At 48.4% G+C, this 21,278-nt stretch overlaps 1 protein-coding gene across 1 annotated transcript in view; it reads right to left on the bottom strand.

Moving 5' to 3' along the window:
• The window catches only part of RALGAPA2 (Ral GTPase activating protein, alpha subunit 2 (catalytic)), a 235,075-nt gene that overhangs the window by 81,108 nt on the left and 132,689 nt on the right, over nt 1-21,278 (bottom strand). Inside the window, exons 27-33 of the mRNA XM_015406000.1 lie at nt 18,109-18,167; nt 16,062-16,170; nt 14,946-15,056; nt 14,172-14,240; nt 11,677-11,814; nt 6,284-6,467; nt 1,258-2,023 (exon numbers count right to left, since the gene is read on the bottom strand). Of these exons, the coding sequence (XP_015261486.1) occupies nt 1,258-2,023; nt 6,284-6,467; nt 11,677-11,814; nt 14,172-14,240; nt 14,946-15,056; nt 16,062-16,170; nt 18,109-18,167 (1,436 nt within the window). The remainder of the gene's footprint in view (nt 1-1,257; nt 2,024-6,283; nt 6,468-11,676; nt 11,815-14,171; nt 14,241-14,945; nt 15,057-16,061; nt 16,171-18,108; nt 18,168-21,278) is intronic.

Here is a 21,278-nt window from a genome sequence, read left to right as displayed (position 1 = left end):
CACCACGGGAGAAAGGGGGGCACTTTGGTGAGCTTTCCTTCCAACATTCATAGGCATGTAAAAGGTAAAGGTGAAGGGTTTTCCCTCGCTCGAAAGCCAGTCGAATCCGACTCTAGGGGGCGGTGCTCATCTCCGTCTCCAAGCGGAAGAGCCAGCGCTGTCCAAATACTTCCCCGTGATCATGAGGCCGCCATGACTAAAAGCCATGGTGCACTGAACACTGTTACCTTCCCCACCGAAGCAGTACCTATTTATCTACTTGCAGTTTCTTGCAGCTTCTTGCCATTCTCAGGTCTTGCACACTGAGGGCAGTGGCTTCCTTGACGGAATCAATCCATCTCATGTTGGGTCTTCCTCTTGTCAAAGAGGTTCTGGAATTCCATTCTGGTGCATTCCCCCAGAAAAAAGCCCTGACTAGCATTGGCCCCGGTCACACGGGCCGGATATCGCGGGGGGGGGGAGGCGTGGCTGTTTGCCCCGGAGTGAACTACTGTGCAGCAGCCGGATCAAACGTCCCACCTGACGTCCCGCCGGCGTCCCGTGGTTGGGGGGAGGTGCCGATCATACCTCACTCCTGCGGCGTGGCAAAGAAGCGGCGCCGCGGGGGTTGTGTTGGTTTTTTTAACCCAAGTGTTCGCATGCGCCGTTGGGTGCTTGTGCGCACCTGTGGAGACTTGACAAAAAAATAACCCTTTTCGCGACAGGACATGGGAGGGCGCCGGATGCCACGAGCTAACATCGGAAACGTGATCTGACGCCCGCCTTTGCCCCGCGGTTTCCGGAAACTAGTACCTCGGAGGTACTAGTTTTTTACAGCGCATCTTCGGAGTGAAGCCTCGGGTGAGCCACGGGAGCTCTATGCTTCCCAGATGTGGCGGTGAGATCGTGTCCGGAAAATCCGCCTATCTTCCGTCTCTCTAGCGTGTCTAATGCTCCGTGTGACCGGGGCCATTATTGTCTTTTCCAGTGACTTGTCTTCTTCTGATGTAACCAAAGCACGATAGCCTCAGTTTAGTCATTTTCACTTTTAGGGACAGTTCAGGCTTGATTTAGTCTAGAACCCACTTATTTATCTTTTTGGCAGTTTATGGTATCTGCAAAACTCTCCTCCGGCACCACATTTCAAAGGAATCCACTTTCTTTTTATCCGCTTTCTTCATTGTCCAACTTTCACATTCATACACAGTAATAGGGAATACTATGGTACGAATTAACTACCTTTAAAAACAGTCATAAAGATAAACCAGAAGTGCTTACCTTTTATCCCAAGAGTTCATCCCTAAATCGTTTAGCAGGAGCCTACACAAATGAAAGGGTGCTTGAGACTGGGTAGGCCATGGCGCAGCCTGGCTTTCCACTTCCATCCTGAGGTTCAAAGTGCACCCATGCGCATCTTCTATGCAACTCTGTTGCATTATTGCTTCCAAGATAGCATTCTCTTGGTCATGGCTCATGATGCAGGGTAATGGTGAAGGCTCATTTAGTCTGAGCTGTGGACATAAAAGGCACTCTGGACTACTGTTACCAATCCTTGCCAATAACTTATCGAGCGCATCTTCTCCTTCATATGTTTGAATGAAGTCCATTGGAGACTCAAATTTCTGTTTATGATTGTCCCAAATGGCAGTGGAGTTTTGTTGACTCTGACCTGGAAGACAACCAGCTAATGGTCCATGCATTAGCCTTCCATCCCATGAGTACTTCCCTGAAATATCCCTAACAATTACTCTTACTTCTGAGAAGGTTCTTGTTGTTTCATCATCTACCACCCTTTCTGAAGGGATCTGGAGGTATGACATAAGAGTACTATCATTAAATACAAAGAGCTGTAAGTTTGGGCTTCTGAAGACTTCAGAAGACAATTCATTAGATTCCACATAACAGTTGTTGTGATTTTCACTGAGAAGGCTGTGAAGAACAGCAGGTCCTCCACTGAGGGGATGATGGCCCAAATGATTTACTAGATGAGCCATAATCATTCGCGCAGTTAAAGGAATCAGCTCCAAACTTCTCCGCCTCCTTTCTGAAAGTGACCAACAAAAACAAGAATCAGCAAAATAAACTCACCGAAATATGCACCAACCTAAACGCATACTTACATTGTGTCTAGCACGTTATGTAGGGAGTTTTATTCTTTTGAAATTTTAATTCTCCAATACGGGAAGGTGAAAGTCTGTTTAAAAGGGCATGCATTTTAAAATAGACTATTAGCATCTAAAAACAGAGAACTACTGTACTGTTTGGTATAATGAACAATGGTTAGACCATCTATAAACCGAAAGCAAAATTATATTTTGATTGTCTTCAATGGTGGATATACATGTGGGTCAAAGCTAGATTTCAAAAAAGATTGCCCATTAACTTCAAGTCTTGTTGTAATGACAGCCTGGCTGATCTACACGAAAACCAAGGCTCAATCAAGGCCACCAAGTCAACTAGAGAAAAGCGGTACTACACTAGACTCGCCTCCTAAGATCAGTAGCTAAAAGATGTGGTTTGTTGTTGATAATGATGATAGCCATTAGGTGAACACCTGGTTGGAATAAACTGGCCAAATGATACCAACGCCCTAGGGAAATAATGATGTCTGGCTCAAAATGCATGAATACTTCCTTTGCAGTTACTAACTTGTGTAACCTATTGCTTAGACTATCGTAATCACTCTATGTGCGGCCCTACAAGGTCTGAGACCTAGTTCCCTGAAGGAATGCTTCCTCCAGTTTTCCCATGGTATATCTGCCCTGGTTCTCTTAGATGAGTCCTGGCGATGAAAATTAGAGATAAGAAATGGGGCGACCCATGGGGACTCATAGGGTGCATCTCATTTCCACACCATATCCCTCTTTCCCACACGAATTGTTCTTCACTTTCTCTTGGCAGCCTCCACGGCCTGTCCCCTTTCCCTGCTTCCTTCCCTCCTACCCATCAACCAATGTACCTGTATCCACTCCAGCTTTCCCTCCTTCCCTCCCCAGGCAACCTCTGCCCTTTTCTTCTTTTCCTCCTGCCCATCCACCCAGCTTTTAATCCCCTTTTCCTGCTTCTTCTCCTTCTCTCCCCTTACTCCCATCCCAATTTTTATTTCTTTCAGACCCCTCTCCACCAACGTGACTGCCAGAAACCAAAGTTTGTAAAGGCTTGTCAATATTGTTGTCATCGCCAAGCAAGGGCCACCAAGATCTAGAAGGTAATCTCAAGAGATCTCGGTGGACATTCATCTCTTAAAACAACAGACATTTCTTCTATTATATGGTTTTTGTTTTTGTTTTTTTAAAAAATCCCCCTAAGATTTCAGAGTTTTCTGGAGATTGGGGCTTCCCTAAGATATGTTGAAAAATCTATCCAGTCTGTGCCTTGCCATTGTGTGCATTTTTTTCAGGAACTCATTAGCATAATAGACCACACCCTGACACCAAAGCTCATTAGCATATTAGGCCGCAGCCCCGTGTTACCAGAAGTGTGGTCATCCAGCCACACCCACCTTTTGCTTCTTATTCTGTTTACCTTGTTTGTTGTCAAAACCCAGGGCCTTTTTTTGTAGCAGGGACTCCTTTGCATGTTAGGCCACACACGCCTACTGTAGCCAATCCTAATGAGTTTCTGCTGTTGGGTGTGGCCAACCCAGGAGCCAGCCGGAATGCCGTTCCTGTGTGTTCCTGCCCAAAAATAGCCCTGTTTTTTTTATAATCCGTATTCTAAGGACAAGTTCAGAACGAGATATAATGACAGTGCCCCAGGTACAGAAGTCTTGGCTCAGAGAAGCTTGGATCAAACAGCTGTTTATAATAGTTGCAGAGATGCATAAACAAAAACCCAGATCGATTTTATTACAAATTTAAATCAAGTAAATTACTAACTCACATGAAAAATCAGGTAAGACTGCACTGAACAGGAGATAGCAATACTACTTACATTGGGCAAAAACTGAAAACATTTTTTCGTCCACTGGCATCAAGCTCTGCTATACAGTTCATTTTTCATACCAGAACTGAGTTATTTATTGTTATTATTGGCTTCATGTACAGTCTGTCTTTCTCACCGGAACTCAAGGCAGATTACAAAGATAAGAACCGTTCAGTCAATCAGCAAGTGAATTCCAAAGAATGATAAAAGGTTTGGAAACAAGCAGCAAATATTCCCGGTAAAACAGAATAATGGAGTGGGGGGTTGGGTGGATTAGAGGAATGAGAAAGACTATTCAGTCAATCAGTGAGGGTAGTACAAAATAGGTCTCCCTTGCTCAAAAGCTCGTCGAATCCGACTCTAGGGATGCGGTGCGCATCTCCGTTTTGAAGCCAAAGAGCCAGCGCTGTCCAAAGATGTTTCCGTGGTCATGTGGCCGGCATGACTAGACACTGAGGCACACAGAACGCTGTTCCCTTCCCACCAAAGTGGTCCCTATTTATCTACTTGCAGTTTCTTGCTTTTGAACTGCTAGGGTGGCAGGAGCTGGGACCAGAGATGGGAACTAATTCCGTCATGCGGCACACTTGGGTCTTGAACTGCCGAACTACCGACCTTCCAGTCTGCAGTTCAGCGTCTTAACCACCTGAGCCACCGCAGCCCCTCATAGTACAAAATAATATAGGACAATTTAGGCTAACAGCAAAGATTCTTAATGAAACAAAGTAATGCAGTGGGGCTGGGACTGAAGAACTGGGAAACCAGCACAAGCAAATTTTAATTAATTAATTTATTTCAAATATATTTCGCCCTCCCTGCTAGCAGGCTCAGGGTGGATCACAAAGCAGATTCTAAAACACACCAGATGCAGTATAACAGAATAATTAAAAATAATTTTTAAAAAACATACATTAAGATTGTACTATTTGTCTATGTGCAGAGTTTCCAAGCTGGTGCCATTGAGTCTCACAGACCTTCTTAATCTGGGCTGTGCAGAGGTGGTGAATTTCAGCAGGGGAAGCCAAGTTTTTATTGGACGCCCACCGCCTCAGCCGAAGGCCCTGCAGAACAGTAATAAGTCCCGCAGGGCCCTGATCTCAAACAGGACCACGACTGTTTATGGCATCAGTGTAGGTAATATTTGTTCCTTATATAATACACTTCACTCTAACAGCAAGATTCTTAATAAAGCGAAATAATGCAACGGGACTGGGAACTGAAGAATTGTTGTCTAAGGTAACAGAACAATCAATGTAGGAAAGGTTCATTCCTTACAGAAGTCAACCTCCTGGGCTCATCCATCTATATTAATAGCCAAGGTGCCCCCTGCGTGCGGATATCTAAATCCGCACATTGGGGGCACCTAGGGGGCAAAGAGATTTTCCTGCACATTTGGGGCAGATGTAGAGAAAAATCTGAAATCTATAAAAAAAACTATACGGGGGATACTTAAATCCCCAAAAAAGTAAAAAAGTGTTCCCTGCGCATGTGCAGGGAATGCACTGAGAACAGTGCCTCCTGTGGGGGGGGGGGGGGCTTGGCGGGCCCAGCGGCTGGGAGCCGCGCAGGCCTTGCTGTCACTGCTGGGGGGGGGGAGAAGGTTTGGTGGTCCCAGCGCGGCCCTCACTGTCGGGGGACAGGAGGGAAGCTTGGTGGGCCCGGTGGCTGGGAGCCGCGTGGGCCTCGCTGTTGCTGCAGGGGGGGCAGGGGAGAAGGTTTGATGGCCCGGCATGGCCCTAGCCGTTGGGGGAGGAGAGGGAAGCTTGGCGGGCCTGGCGGCTGGGAGCCATCCGGGTCTTGCTGTCGCTCAGCTGGGAGCCGCATGGGCCTTGCCGTCGGGGCCAGGGGGAAGCTTACCTGTGGCCGCTTCCTCAGCCCGGAGGTCCTCCTGCTTCTGCAGGACGGGAGCCGTGGGGAATACTCCCCCCCCACGAGTATCGCGGGTCCCTCTTCTTGTTATACTATAACTCTGCTCCCTGTGTAAGAATGTCCCCCCCCTCGCCCCCGAACAATTCTGTTTTCTACATTCTGTGAAATGACAGGAGCATGAGGGCAGGCCCTTGCACCATGTGGGAGTCCCCAGAAAGTATGTGCAGCACCATGTTGAGGACCCGCAGATTTCCTTTACGCTCCAGTTTAATTTTCAAAAATTGCATGCTAGTTTGCGAATAGCTTTCCTTTACTGAAGCAGGTGATGACTAGATACTGACGTTAGTTAATTCCTAGAAAGAACTCAAAACTTTTTTCACATGAGCATACCTAGACGAGCTCTTGCAAAGCGTGTGTTTTTTATATATATATATTAAAGGCTCGAAAAGTGTTACAATTCCTAGTACACACGCAACTCAAATGAACTGCTGCTTTCCAAACAGTCCCTTACCTTCAACAACAGTCAGCAAATTACTCAGGTCCGCAGAAGGCTGGAACGGCATGGGTTCAGAATTCCTGACATTTCCTAGGGGCAAAAATGGATCGTAGCTGTCGCTGGAGAGGTCTGCTAGGCTTAACAGATAATGGCTTTGCTGGGTATATGTACTTGAGCCATGAACACAACTATGCAGAACCTGAAAGGAAAGCAGAAAAGTGCATTAGGAAGAAATGCAGCATAATTTAAAAATGCCACAGAGACACCGTGCTTCATCTGGCGGATGACGGGCCAAATCATGCCTGTCGAACCTCTTACTTTGGGTCTAAGCTTTGGACCACCATGAACATCTTTAGGTTACATTTGGATGTTGCCCTGGTTCTCACCCCTATATCTCTTTACAAACAACAACAATCTTTTCAGTGTAATGGGCATGGGCAGATTGGCTGTTATCAGGCAGAAGGGAACACACGGAGGGGAATGGAATACAGGCTTCACCCAACGTGTCAGCTTTCTCCAGAAATGGCTGTGGCCGGCTAGCCAGCCTGAGCTGGCAGAAGGTACTCCCACCTGTTTACCTAGAGACCGTGAGCAGTTCAGTACTACCTCCAGACTGATCCTTCAGCGGAAGTACATCCTTATCCAGAACAGGCTGTCCACCTATTCCTGTATCAGCCTTATTCCCATTCCACAATACTTCTACTTTGCTTAGACTGAGTTTCTGTTTCCTTGCCCGCATTTGGTCCACCACTGTCTCCAGATGCTGGCTCGGCACATTTGTCACCTCTCGGGCGTTACAGGGCAAGAGAGAACAGCTGGTTATCATCAGCATATTGACGAGACAAATCTCCGGGTGATTTCTTTCCACACACAGATGTTACACAAAATAGAAGATAAGATGGAACCTTGCAGCCCTCCGAAGGCCAATAGCCAGAAACGGAGTTCTGGCTGGCTCCTGAGTTGGCCACGCCCAGCAGGAACTCATTAGCGTAATAGGCCACACCTAACAGCAGAAACTCATTAGGATTGGCTACATTAGGGATGTGTGGTCTAACATGCAAAGGAGTTCCTGCTACAAAAAAAGCCCAGGGTTTTGACAACAGAGTAAACAGAATAAGAAGCAAAAGGTGAGTGTGGTAACATGGGGGTGTGGTCTAATATGCCAATGAGCTGTGATGTCAGGGGTGTGGCTTAATATGCTAATGAGTTTCTGCTGTTGGGTGTGGCCTATTATGCTAATGAGTTCCTGCTGGGCTTTTTCTACAAAAAAAGCCCTGCCAACAGCCATGCGGCAGAATAGAAGTACCCATGTACCACCTGCTGCAAAACAGTGCCCTCCTGGCAGGGCTCCCAAGTACTTACCTTGATTCGGCGGGAAATATGTAGTTCTTCACGGGACCATTCCTGCGGGGAAAACACAGGCACTGCACTGTTCTGTCGCCCAGACGCGACGTAGGCACGTAGCCGGGCGACGCTCTAGCAATGGGGCTGAAAACTCGATGGTACCATTGAGTTTCCAGCTCCATTACCAGAGCGTCACCCAACTACGTGCCTTCGTCACGTCTGGACGAAGGAATAGTGCAGCGCCTGTGTTACAAGCACGAATCTTCCGGCGGGGAAGCATGTGTCCCCCGCCGGTTCGTAGGTAGGTACTTGGCAACCCTACCTCCTGGTCATCCTGGCCAGGCAGTCTATGGGAGGAGGAGGAGGAAGAAGAGGAGATTGGATTTATACCCCGCCCTTCACTCAGAGGGGCTTACAAACTCCTTTCCTTTCCCCTCCCCTCAACAGACACCCTGTGAGGTAGGCGGGGCTGAGAGAGCTCTTTCCAGAACTGTCCTTGAAAGAACAGCTCTGACAGAACTACGGCTTGCCCAAGGTCATCCAGCAGCTGCAAGTGGAGGAGTGGGGAATCAAACCCAGTTCTTCCAGATTAGATTCCGCACACTTAACCACTACACCAAACTGGCTCTCCAAAAGCCACTGAGAGGGACACACACTCCCAAACTCACTGACCAGCATAGACCACCTGTTTGAGCAACCAAAGTGGTTTCTGTGCCACACCCAGGTTGGAAGACAAATTGGAAAGGAACCAAGTAATCTGGCCTCATACAGAAACACCTGGAGCCACCATGTTTCCAAAGCTTTGCCTAAAAACAGGTAAGATATACAACTGGCTGATTATTAATCACTCAAAGAATCCCCTCCACAAAGGGTCTTGGCTGTGCCATGTTTTAAAGCCAGAGGCATTGTCAGTCGACTTCTGGCAGGTTTAATGAGCCAGGATGGACAAGAATCCAGTGGGTAAGGTGCTGGCAACACTTTCTCTAAGTATTTTGGGTTGGATCCAAAGGTATTATTCCTCCACCAGAGGAAGGAAGGAAGGCCATTTTGTTTGCCAATTTCCCCCTCCCTCTACAGGGAGCACCCCCTCCCTGGTCCTGTATTCTGCAAGCAGGGCCAGTCAGGTCTCCTCAAGTATCAGCGCCCCCAGGCTTGGATGAACAAGGCTTGTGCATCAACAGGAGCTGGAGGCAAGGAGCTGGAACAGGGACACAGGCTTACATCTAGTGGACCAGCTGATCCAGAAAGCTTCCATTTTGAGAGCCAGTTTGGTATAGTGGTTAAGCGTGCGGATTCTAATCTGGGAGAACTGGGTTTGATTTCCACACTCCTCTGCTTGCAGCTGCTGGATGACCTTGGGGAAGCCTGCCATGTGGAAGCCCCGTTGCCACTGTGCTGTATGGTCAACCACTGGAACTTGGGGAAACCATGGGAGCCTGTCCCTACAGAGTAGTTTGGTGTAGTGGTTAAGTGCGCAGACTCTAACCTAGGAGAACCAGGTTTTATTCCCCACTCCTCCACTTGCAGCTGCTGGATGACCTTAGGCAACCCATAGTTCTGTCAAGCTGTTCTCTCAAGGACAGTTCTGGAAAGAGCTCTCTCAGCCCCGCCTACCTCACAGGGTGTCTGTTGTGGGGAGGGGAAGGGAAAGGAGTTTGTCAGCCGCTCTGAGACTCCTTTGGTAGTGAAGGGTGGGGTATAAATCCAATCTCTTCTTCTTCTTCTTCTTTCAGGGTTGTTCTCTCAAGGGCAGTTCTGGAGAGAGCTCTCTCAGCCCCGCCTACCTCACAGGGTGTCTGTTGTGGGGAGGGGAAGGGAAAGGAGTTTGTCAGCCGCTCTGAGACTCCAAGGGAAAGGCGGGATATAAATCCAATCTCCTCCTCTTCTTCCCTTCTCAGCCTAAGGCTTAAACTGGCTGAGAGGACAGCAGCTCCTCCATTCTCTGGAAGCAGCACCTGGGACTCATCTGTCCAGGCTTCACTGGGGCCAGAATCCTGCCAAGGATCACATCCAGCGGACATTTCCTGCGGGAGCGCACAGGAGCGGAGCTCCGGCAGTAAGGAGCCCAGGGGGCAGGCACATGCAACAAGCCCCACCCCCTGCTCCCAGCAGCCCTCAGTCGGGCCACGAGTAACAAGAAGCAGCCAGGTAAGTTGCAGAGCCCCCCCTCGGCCCGCCTTCAGGTACAAGCTCTCCCTCCTCTGTGAGGGCAGATCTGCGCATTCCCCCCCCCCCAATAGCTGGCAATCCAAAACAGTCCAGTGGAGCCTGAGTGGTGGGTGTTGCCTTCTGACACACTTCCGGTGATGTCAGGGGGTGTGGCATATGCAAATGAGTTATGCTAATGAGCTCCTGCCCCTCTTTTTCTAAGAAATGACCCCTGATCACATCCACCCTGTTCTGGCCCAGGAGGGGGAGCACAGGCAGCCAGCCTGGCACTGAGCCTTTGCTGGGTTCTCTTGGCACGAGCCCTCTGCTTTCCGCCGCTCCTGCAGTTAGACTCTGGTGGACTTGTGGAATCAAATCCTGGACTGACGCTTAGCTGCCCCGGGACCTGGAGGGGGCAAAGGGGAGTTCTGGCAGAGAAGCTCCTTCTGCAGACTCCTCAGGGGCCAGTTCTGGAGCAGGTGGGCCAGGAGCGTCTGCCCTGCAGAGGTCTTCTGAGGTTTCCTGGTCTCCTCCAGGCCATGCTTCTGGCTCCACAGGCTCCTTGGAGGCAGCTGAGTGTGTGTGGGGTCTTTCTGAGGGTCCCTCAGCACCCAAGAACAGAATTTCAGAGGCTCAACAGGCTGCCGGAGTCCCACTCTGTCAGATTCACTCCCCCGGCAGTGCTCTGGATCCAGCCTTCTACCCACATCGCCAGGCTGCCCCGCGCTAAAGGTATTCTTCTACATGTGACAGCAAGGCCTCCAGAACACAGCTCTGTAATTAATGAGGAGGAGGCAGGTCCACCGGGGTCGATATTATTCACAAAGTGCTGAGGAGGTGTCTGCTCTTTTCTCCCCCAGACCAAGGTAACAGACCTCTTACAGTGCGGAACAGCATCGGTCAACAGCGCTAAGTAGACACAACGGTGGTGGATGAGTGCATTGTCTTCACTGCCATCACTGACACAGAGTATGCTTTAAAGTCAGCTGCGGCCGTGACTGACCTACTCTGGCAAAAGTTTTCTTTCCCTGTAACTCTAACCTTTGTCCCTGGATTTTGCTCGCCATTTAGCTGAAGACCAGGGGCTGAATGTACCTGTGCACAGGACCAGTCATGTATTTTGTGTGTAAGTTATATTGAACACCTTCAACCCCCAATCACCCATGATGACTAGCATACCACATTAAAAAAATCTGGACACACACGACCCAATCAGTTAAACAAGTATAAAGCCAACAGTCATGATAGTCTGACCTACAATCAAACAGTCATAAGACTTATAAAGCATGCTGTTTATGTATTGCAATCTAAAGCACTATAACATGATACACAATGTCATCTCCGGATTACATAACAACGTTTCAAAAAATGAATCTTCTTCAGGAGATATTATAGTGGTGCCAAAGCTCTCAGTTTCATAAATGTTAGACAACAAGTCTTAAGAATATTAAATTCAGATAGGACGCTGATCTCAATTATCATTCAGGCTCAAAATATGCTGCTATGTTTCTACTCGATCCCGGGCGACGCATATTTTGTTGCATGTGCCGGCCCCCTGGGCTCTTTACTGCTGGAGCTCCGCTCCTGTGCCCTCCTGCAGGAAATGACCCGATACTACTTATTAAGCAACGAAAGGCAAACAACTTACTTAGAAAAGTATTATATCAGTATGTAAGCAAGACTTAGGTGTTGAGAATGTCACAGAGGATAGCTCCTGCTCAAATTGTAGTGAACCCCCCCCTACATTTATGGCAAACACGATGAGGTTATCACTGCTTTTTTCCAATAATAATTGTGGTGTTAACTGTAAACACCCCAAAAGCACATCAACTTGCTTCACTCGGCTTATGTTAGTAACAAACATCATAATTAAGCGCTGGGAACACAAGTGCTTCGATATGATCCTTCACACTTACCCTGTAGATGTAATCAAGGAGCGGAGCATTAGCAGGGTTTTGATCTTCAAGACTAGAGGTGAACACAGGCTCCAGCAGCATTTTGAGGGGCAACGTCATGCACCAGTCCAGTAGGCAAAGTAACAATGAAACGATAAACTAAAAACAGAAAGATGCACACTGCATTACCTCTATGGAGAAAAATTGCCCAAACCCTGATCCAACAGGGGAAAATAACAATAACATTATTTCCCAATACACTTGGGATCTTAGATACAATGAGGATGCTCCATTGGATAACGTGTTAATAACTCGGTCAAAATCCGCACCGTGATATCAATGGATAAAGAAAAATCATTTAAGAGCATCCTGCATGACAGATATTGCAGTACAGAGTCTAAGAGCGGCATTTACCGCACTTTGTTTTCAGTCTATGCCCACTGAATTGCTGTCTGTAAGATATTTCAACGAACCACAGGAACAACACATTTGTGTATGCAGAACCTCCGCAGAAGATGCATTTCACTATATAATGATCTGTCCTTTGTATTTGGACCTCAGAAGCAGATTTCCATCTGGAATTTTAAGTCAAGTGCATAATTTATCCAACAGCGAAAAGCTGATAATTTCTCCTGTCGGATACGAACCCCTTGGTCTCACGCAAGACGGCGCTTTTTGCACTGGCAGTTAGGAAAGTTAGATCCAAGGTGGCTCTTGGAAATGTTTCATGAGTTATAAAGTACTGATACCATGTTTTTAAAATTCCAAACTGTTGTAATCCTGACATTTTAGTTGTATAATTGAGTTTTATTTTGAGTGCAACGTTTTAAATCGTAAGCATTCTTTGAATGTAATTTTGTATTGTAACGGCCAATGGCCATATACAATAAATCTAATCAATCAATCAACAGGGGGGGAAACATACACACAAATGAGCTGTGCCCATATTTCTCTGACTGCCGAGTCTGTCTTGGCAGCTTGGATGTGAACAGAAAGCATTAAGAGCCACTGCGAATTGGGGGGGGGGGGTTTTGCCTCTGAAGAACAAATTCAGCCTTGCCCCCCCCCAGTAGCCCTGTCCACAGGTTACAGTCGATGCATGTACAACCCATGTACAGGATGGTGGTGAAAAGTGCTGTGAAGCCACAGCTGACTTATGGTGACCCTTGGTGGGCTTTTCAAGGCAAGAGGCGTTCAGAGGTCGTTTGCCATCGCCTGCCTCCACGCCACGCCCCTGGTATTTCTTTGGCGGTTCTCCCATCTAAATACCAGCCAGGGCTGACCCTGCTTTGCTTCCGAGATCTGACGAGATCGGGCGAGCCTGGGACATCCAGGTGAGGGCACGTACAGGGTATACATGCATGGGAAAGAGCAGGTAGAGAAAGAGGTACTTTTCTCCCTTTCTCACAATACAAGAACTCGTGGGCACTCCATGAAATTGCTGAGCGGTCGGGTAAGAACGGATAAAAGGAAGTACTTCTTCACCCAAAGAGTGATTAACACATGGAACTCACTGCCACAGGAGGTGGTGGGGGCTACAAGCATGGGCGGCTTCAAGAGGGAATTAGATAGGCATATGGAGCAGAGGTCCATCGGTGGCTATTAGCCACAAGGTATAGATAGGGACTCTGGGGCAAGGGATGCTCTGTCTTCTTGGTGCTTGGGGGGGGGGGTCAACAGTGGCAGGGCTTCTAATGCCCTGGCCCCACTGGTGGACCTCCTGATGGCACTGGTATTTCTGGCCACTGTGTGACACAGAGTGTTGGACTGGATGGGTCTTTGGCCTGATCCAACATTGGCGTCTCTTATGTTTTTATGTTCTTATGTTCTTAGATAAGCATATGGAGCAGAGGTCCATCAGTGGCTATTAGCCACAAGGTATAGATAGGGACTCTGGGGCAAGGGATGCTCTGTCTTCTTGGTGCTTGGGGGGGGGGGTCAACAGTGGCAGGGCTTCTAATGCCCTGGCCCCACTGGTGGACCTCCTGATGGCACCTGGTATTTCTGGCCACTGTGTGACACAGAGTGTTGGACTGGATGGGCCTTTGGCCTGATCCAACATTGGCATTTCTTATGTTCTTATGTATATCTGATTTTCCTTGACATGCATGTTGAGTAATTCTCCTGTTGCATTCAGGACTTGCACAACACATTTCTCCAGGTGCTGGTTCCCAGTTTCATTGGTAAAGTGAATGCGGGCTGGCTCTTTCTTACAAACAGATGCATGTATATATATATGCAGGACATATGCGTATTCGCCCTAACAGGTAAACGGGGCCAGTGTGCAGCAGCTGTTCAAGACAATTCCGCTAAAGCTGTGGTTGGACAGCTCCGGCTCCAGACGGGCTTTTTATCCCGGGAAACGCGCAAGCCATTAAGTCTGCAAGCCTGTTCTCCCCTCAAACACACTTTCCTGAGACGAAAGTATTACAGCACACCAGCTCCGTATTTTACAAAGGAGACCAGATTCCACCGCAAGATCACGACTGAACCAGCGGCTGTTTCTCTTCACTCACCTTCTTATCGCTTTCCACGGAGGAGTACTCTGCGCTGGGCAACAGAAACGAGATGGTCGCAATGATGATCTGCACACACACACACACACATTCCCAAATGAGACATTTACAGGAAGAGGTTGGATCTCCAAAAACTCACTAAGAACACAGGTTTGAGTTCATCAGACTGTTTGATAAAGCAACAACAACAAGCCTACTAACTCCCCAGATTCCTCTTTCCTGCTCACCTCTCTAGTCCTTGAGAACATTAGAAAGAACCCCAACCCACTGGCAGAATTTCCCAAATCTTACAAGAGCTGGGTTCAAACCCAGGAGTACCTTACAGGCCAACGAGTAGGAATGGAGATCCCTGTACCCTTCCGTCTCAGTCAGAGGGTGGGAGAGAGCCTCCTACATCCTGACTGATAGAAGACCTCAGGGATCGCCATTTCTACTTGTATCTAAGGAAGGAGGAGGAGGAGGAGATTGGATTTATACCCCGCCCTTCACTATCCAAAGGTGTCTCAGAGTGGCTTACAAACTTTTTTTCAGGGGATTTATTCCCCCTCCCCCAGTATTTTTTTTAAACATTTCAGATTTTTCTGCAAACCTGGAGAATGTCCCAAGTCCGCCGAAAAATTTATTTAGCCTCTGTGCGGCCCCGATCCGCAGATTTACCTATCCTCAGAGGGGGGCCGCGCATGGCTAATAGTTTTAGAGAGTTCAGTGAATAACTAAATACAGCGTTATCAGTTAACAAATACCACACGTGAAGATTTTAGGAAATAAACATACTTCAATCATTTTTCTTGGGAGAGAAGATTCATATTTGTGAAGTTTTTCCCAGTAAGATGTCAGCAGTTGGAAGATGTCGCATGCAATCTGAGCAATCTGCTTGTTAAAAAACTGCAAGGGTGAAGACACACATCGGTTAGGTGTAAAACCAAGCCAATATACTTCCATAATAGCTGCAAAGACATTTATTGCTGGAAACAATTAATGCATACAATTTTTAAATTATTCTTTTATACATAAACCCTCCAATCATAGCGGCTACACACCAGACAAATTTAACTTTATTATGGCTGCGGTCACACGGAACATTAGCCACGCTAGTCAGACGGAAGACATGCGGAGTTTCCGGACGCGATCTCACCGGCACATCTGGGAAGCGTAGCACTCCCGTGGCTCAAACGAGGCTTCCCGCAGAAACCGCGCAGCAAAAAACTAGTACCTCGGAGGTACTAGTATCCGGAAACTGCGGGGCAAGGGCGGGCGTCTGATCGCGTTTCCGGTGGCATCCGGCGCCCGCCCATGTTCCCTTCCTTGCGACAAAGTTTCCCCCCCCCCAGGTCTTCCTGGATCCGCAAAAGCACCCTACGGAGCATGCGCAGTCATGCTGTACAGAAAAAAACTATCCGGTTTGCCGAACCGCGCACTTCGTTTTTGCGCGCGGGAGTGTCCTGCGATCGGCGCCTCTCCCTTCCCACGGGACCTCCACGGTACCTCCACGGTACTTCCACGGGAGGTCTGGTCAGGTAACTGCGCCTTAGTTTGCCCCGGGGCAATCTGCCACGCTTCCCCCCCCGCGGTTTCCTGCCCGTGTGACCGGGGCCTATATTTCTCAAACAGCCTTTTTCTTCTTCTTCTTCCAGAAAACACAAAGGAGATGGAGGAATCATGTAAACAAATGATTCATTTCAAAGCACATCTAATGCCAGGTAATTTAATTTGGGACATATCTTCTAGGCATAACTCGGCAAATCTCTTTTATGCCTCATGTTAATACTGAGCTTTCCGATATGGATACCTTAAAACTCACTCAATACGTGCGAAACTTCCTAATACTCTCAGCATCTCAGACACCCTTTGTGTGCAGTCGAACTACACAGATTCATGCCATACAAGTACCTTCAATGTCACACCTAAAACATTTATTGCATCCTTCACTTGAGGGTGGTTTGTACCCTGCATCAATTCTTCACATATCCATAGCCCAAGACAGCACAGAGCCAAGCACCTTCGGAAACAAGAAAAAACACCATTTAGTTAGCCATACCATCTCAGATCTGTGAAAAGCTTTCTCCAGCTTATGCTCTCATGCCAGTGCTAAGTTTTAACCTCAGCTATAGAGACACCACCCTGCCAACAAAAGTCCGTACGGTCAAAGCAATGGTATTCCCAGTAGTAATGTATGGCTGCGAGAGGAAGGGCGAGTGCCGAAAAATAGATGCTTTCGAATTATGGTGCTGGAGAAGACTCTTGAGAGTCCCTTGGACTGCAGGGGGATCAAATCGGTCAATCCTAAAGGAAATCAACCCTGACTGTTCCCTGGAAGGCCAGATAATGAAGCTGAAGCTCAAAGACTTTGGCCACCCAATGAGAAGGGAGCACTCCCTGGAGAAGACCCTGATGCTGGGAAAGATCGAAGGTCAAAGAAGACGGGGACGGCAAAGGACGAGATGGTTAGAGAGTGTCATAGATGCAACGAACATGAAGTTGAGCCAACTTCAGAGGACAGCGGAAGACAGGAAGGCCTGGCGTGACGTGGTCCGTGGGGTCGCGAAGAGTAGGACTCGACTGTGCAAATGAACAACATAATTCTGGCCTTTAGCAGTATTCCATCAGTGCTTCTCATTAGGTTTGCCGCAGTGCCACTACCAGTGTGGTATAATGGTTAAGAGTGTTGGACTAGGATCAAGAAGACCCAGGTTCAAATCCCCACTCTGCCGGGGAAGCTCACCGGGTGACTTGGGGTGGCCGGTCACACTCTCAGCCTAACTGAAGTAGAGGATTACTGTGAGGATGTGTTGGGGGAGAGGAAAGCAATGCAAGCCACTTGGGGGCCCCATGGGGGAGAAAGGCAGGGTATGAATATAAAGGTAAAGGTTTCCCTTGCTCGAAAGCTAGTCGAGTCCGACTCTAGGGGGCGGTGCTCATCTCCATTTCCAAGCCGAAGAGCCAGCGCTGTCTGAAGACTTTTCCATGGTCATGTGCAGGGCTATTTTTGGGCAGGAACGCACAGGAACGGTGTTCCGGCTGGCTCCCGAGTTGGCCACGCCCAGCAGGAACTCATTATCATAATAGGCCACACCCAACAACAGAAACTCATTAGGATTGGCTACAGTAGGGGTGTGTGGCCTAACATGCAAAGGAGTTCCTGCTACAAAAAAAGCCCTGGGTTTTGACCACAAACAAGGTCAACAGAATAAGAAGCAAAAGGTGGGTGTGGCTGGATGACAGCACTTCTGGTAACATGAGGGTGCGGCCTAATGTGCTAATAAGCTGTGCTGTCAGGGTTGTGGCTTAATATGCCAATGAGTTTCTGCTGTTGGGTGTGGCCTATTATGCTAATGAGTTCCTGCTGGGCTTTTTCTACAAAAAGAGCCCTGGATGTGGCTGGCATGACTAAATGCCGAGGCGCACGGAACGCTGTTACCTTCCTTCTGCAGCGGTACCTATTTATCTACTTGCAGTTTCTTGCTTTCAAACTGCTAGGTTGGCAGGAGTTGGGGCCAGAGACGGGAACTCACTTCGTCACGTGGCACTCGAGTCTCGAACTGACGAACTACAGACCTTCCGGTCTGCAGTTTCAGCGTTTTAACCTCTGAGCCACGGCGGCCCCTTAGGGTATGAATACTGAATTAAATAAATAAACTGCACCCACACAGAGAGAGAGAGAGAGAGAGAGAGAGAGAGAGAGAGAGAGAGAGAGAGAGAGAGAGAGAGAGAGAGACAGACAGACAGACAGACAGACAGACAGACAGACAGACAGACAGACTCCACTGCACAGCAACCAAGGGGCCTTTCTGGCTATACCTCGCTCCTCAGGCCTGAGACTGCATTCTACTGAAAGCACTGCAAACTATTTGATGCTGTTCAGCCCCACATACAATCTTTCCAGACAAAAATGTATATTTGTATTCCACAGTATTTTCTGTTTCATTCAGCAACGTACCTTGCAGCTTCGCTTGGTTCATCTGCGGCATTCTTCAAAATGATATTTACGAGGCAGCACTAGAACAACAAAGATCATTACAAATAAACATTTCCCTCCGCATGCATATCGTACAAAAACCCCATGCCGCTCAGTGATGTGAAACAATACGGTGAAGATTAATACAGAGAGGATGGCATATTTGGTTTCCCAAGGATTGTGTAGGATCTTATTGGGTACTTCATACATAGCCAGTTGTTCCAACATTACATTAAGTACTTAATATTTACATTCTAATACATGATAACCCCGCCCATTTCTAAAAGGGAACCTCGCCTCATGTGATGAACTCATAATTTCTAACACGCTTTCCTACCCAAATGCAATTTCATCTCTTGGAATAAAAAGTCTTTCTGTTTCCTGGATAACTCGTTCAAGCGCATCACTCTGTTCCTGCTCCTTCCCCACCCCGATACATTTATGCTGGTACGCTGAAAACAGCAAAGCGGAGAATCTACAACGGCCCAGTACTAAAAGAAACTGGATGAGATCACCAATGTGCCTCATCAAAACAATATAAAACTTAGGGCTACATTGAATTTTTATGAGCAACCTCTTGGGGTGTGGAAAGGGGAATTTCTGTTACCTGGAATGTTCCTGAAGCGCCACCCAAAGTGCTACCCTGTTTCCCCGAAAATAAGACAGTGTCTTATATTAATTTTTGCTCCCAAAGATGTGCTAGGTCTTATTTTCGGGGGATGTCTTATTTTTCCATGAAGAAGAATACGGTACACTCCGTCAGGACAGAGCGAGCAGCAGGCGGCAGCTTGTCCTGGCGTCGGCACGGGCTCTCTGATTAAAAGAAACCTCACACTTCCTGTCTGCTCCGGCTGCGCGGCGGCCAACAGTGAGCTGTGCGGCAGCGCCCACTGCTACGGCCCAGAATCCAGAGTTACGGTAGCTTCGGGGGGCCTTATTATCGGGGGGGCCTTATTATCGGGGAGGTCTTATTTTCGGGGGATGCCTTATATTTCAGCGAGAGGCGAAACTGTAAGTAGGTCTTATTTTCGGGGGATGTCTTACTTTCAGGGAAACAGGGTACCTTTTCTGTGCTCTGTGCTGCACAGGCAGGGGCGGACTGGCCATTTGACTGACAGGGAAATTTCCCAGGGGGAACTGGTGGCCAGGAGAAAGTACGGCCAAGCGCCAGCAACGCTGCCCAAACCTCAGGGGTCACTTGCCCCAGACTCCTCATCAATAACAGCCGTCCGTGCCTCCTCCTACACTGCTTCCAGTTTGAGGAAAGATGCAGTGAGTGAGCTCATGGCCATTGTCAGCTCCACTGAGCTTGTACCACATCAAGGGCCGCTGGGCTTGACTTGCTCCTGGGTGTTTTCACTTCCTGGTCCGCTCCAACAGGCATTACCCTTGAAGAGGGGAAGGGGATGGGCAAGCATCGTGGAGAGAGAACGTGTTTTGCAAAGTGTGTCTTCTGCTTTGGTTTTAGGACTATCCTTTCGAAGGCTAGCAAAGGAAGAGAGAAAATGGCAGGAAAACAGCCCCCCCCCCGCCACCAAACTGGTATTGTGCAAACCCCGGAAGGGATGGCCCAAGAATGATGCCGCATGCTAACCAAGCAGGGCAGGTCTGTGGGCCCACAGAAAGCCCCTCGCCTCACCGTCACAATCTGTAGGAATGCCCTGCCTGATTCCAAGAGGCAGCACTTCTCAGAGTAAAGACTGTCCCACCCTGGAACCACGGGATGATGGCGGAGAGGCACAGAGGAGTTCTTTGGCTCAGCTCATTGGACAAAGCATGCATCATGTTTGTCTCCCACTACTGGACCCTGGATAGTGTCAGCTATGCTACCATGGGGGTTGGGGAATTCATTCTGTGTCTTGTTAATGGCTATTGCATTCCTATCCCGGCTGTTATGCCTTTGCTGAAACGCTTATCTCTACAGATGTGCAGGAGGAGGTTGTGTTGTCTGGAGAGCTCCTATGTACCGTGAGAGACTCTGAGTTCTCAGCTTTAGCCACCTAACGGTTGCCTGACTTATCCCGCGCGCGGGAGGGTGCCTAATTGGCCAATGCCATGGGTTTGTTTTTTTTTTACATACGAATACCCTATATCCTATTATGCTCTACTGGCTGGGGCCATTCTTAACAGTGCCTGTGTTACTGCATCTATAGCTTTGCAATAAAAGTATAACCGTTCCTGAATGCGTGTTCTTCGTTGTTAGCGGTGGGTTCTGACAGATAGGAGCTGTTCCCTCTGGTCGTTTCCCGACTTTGCAAATACATCCGCCAAGTGTTTATTTTGGGAGGTTTTTCCGCACTGTGCTCCAACTTGACGTTATGTGATGACTCGCAGTCAGTTCACTGGGGGATCTGAGATTCCAGCGACAAGTTCTGCTGGTACTCACTGTGCCCCCCCCCCCCCCCGTGCCACGTGAATCTCTTACTGGCCTCATTATGGATATGCCAGAAATATCGTTCTCTCTTGCCCGCTTGGCTAAGCGACGACTTATATGTTGTCTACACGTATCACTACAACCAGAATTTGAATCTGGAAAGCAGAGGGAGCCAGACATGTGGCTCTCAGCTCACGTCATCAGTACTCCTTCCCGGTATTGTATCACCTAAGTGACCTGTCCCTGTACAGGTGCGCCCCCTCCAAAACAAGCTGATGCCCGTTGCGATGGAAGTCCTGTAGGGTTCCAAAGTGGCGGTATCCTTAGTACCAAAGGATGTGCCTGAACTGGCACTAGAATTATGTAGCGCTGTCTGCTGCCGGTCACAGGGGAAGGAAGAAGTAAGATTTCTGCTAGGGACTGACTCAGCATTGGATCTAGTGTAAAATATGCTCATCTTCCTGGTTCCTGGTTCCAGGGAGAAAGGAGATTACTATAAAAGTTAGTTTTCAAACGAAGACATGAAGCTGCCTTATACTAGGGTTGCCAAGTGGAAATTTCTTCTTACCGGGGGACTCCCGGTCCGTGGCTGGAGCACGCGCACGCGCAGCACACACGTCACCCGGAGGTGACGTGACGACGCTGGGCACGCTGGGGGCGGGGCCACGACCATCCGAGGGAAAACCGCAGAGTTTTCCCTCGGATGACCGTGGCCCCACCCCCAGCGTGCCCGGCGTGGTCATAAGAACATAAGAGACGCCAATGTTGGATCAGGCAC

Source organism: Gekko japonicus, unplaced genomic scaffold (genome assembly GCF_001447785.1).
Source record: "Gekko japonicus isolate JY-2015 unplaced genomic scaffold, Gekko_japonicus_V1.1 scaffold388, whole genome shotgun sequence".
NCBI lineage: Eukaryota > Metazoa > Chordata > Lepidosauria > Squamata > Gekkonidae > Gekko > Gekko japonicus.
Note: the sequence above shows the minus strand (reverse complement) of the source record. Positions and strands in the feature narration are given on the sequence as shown.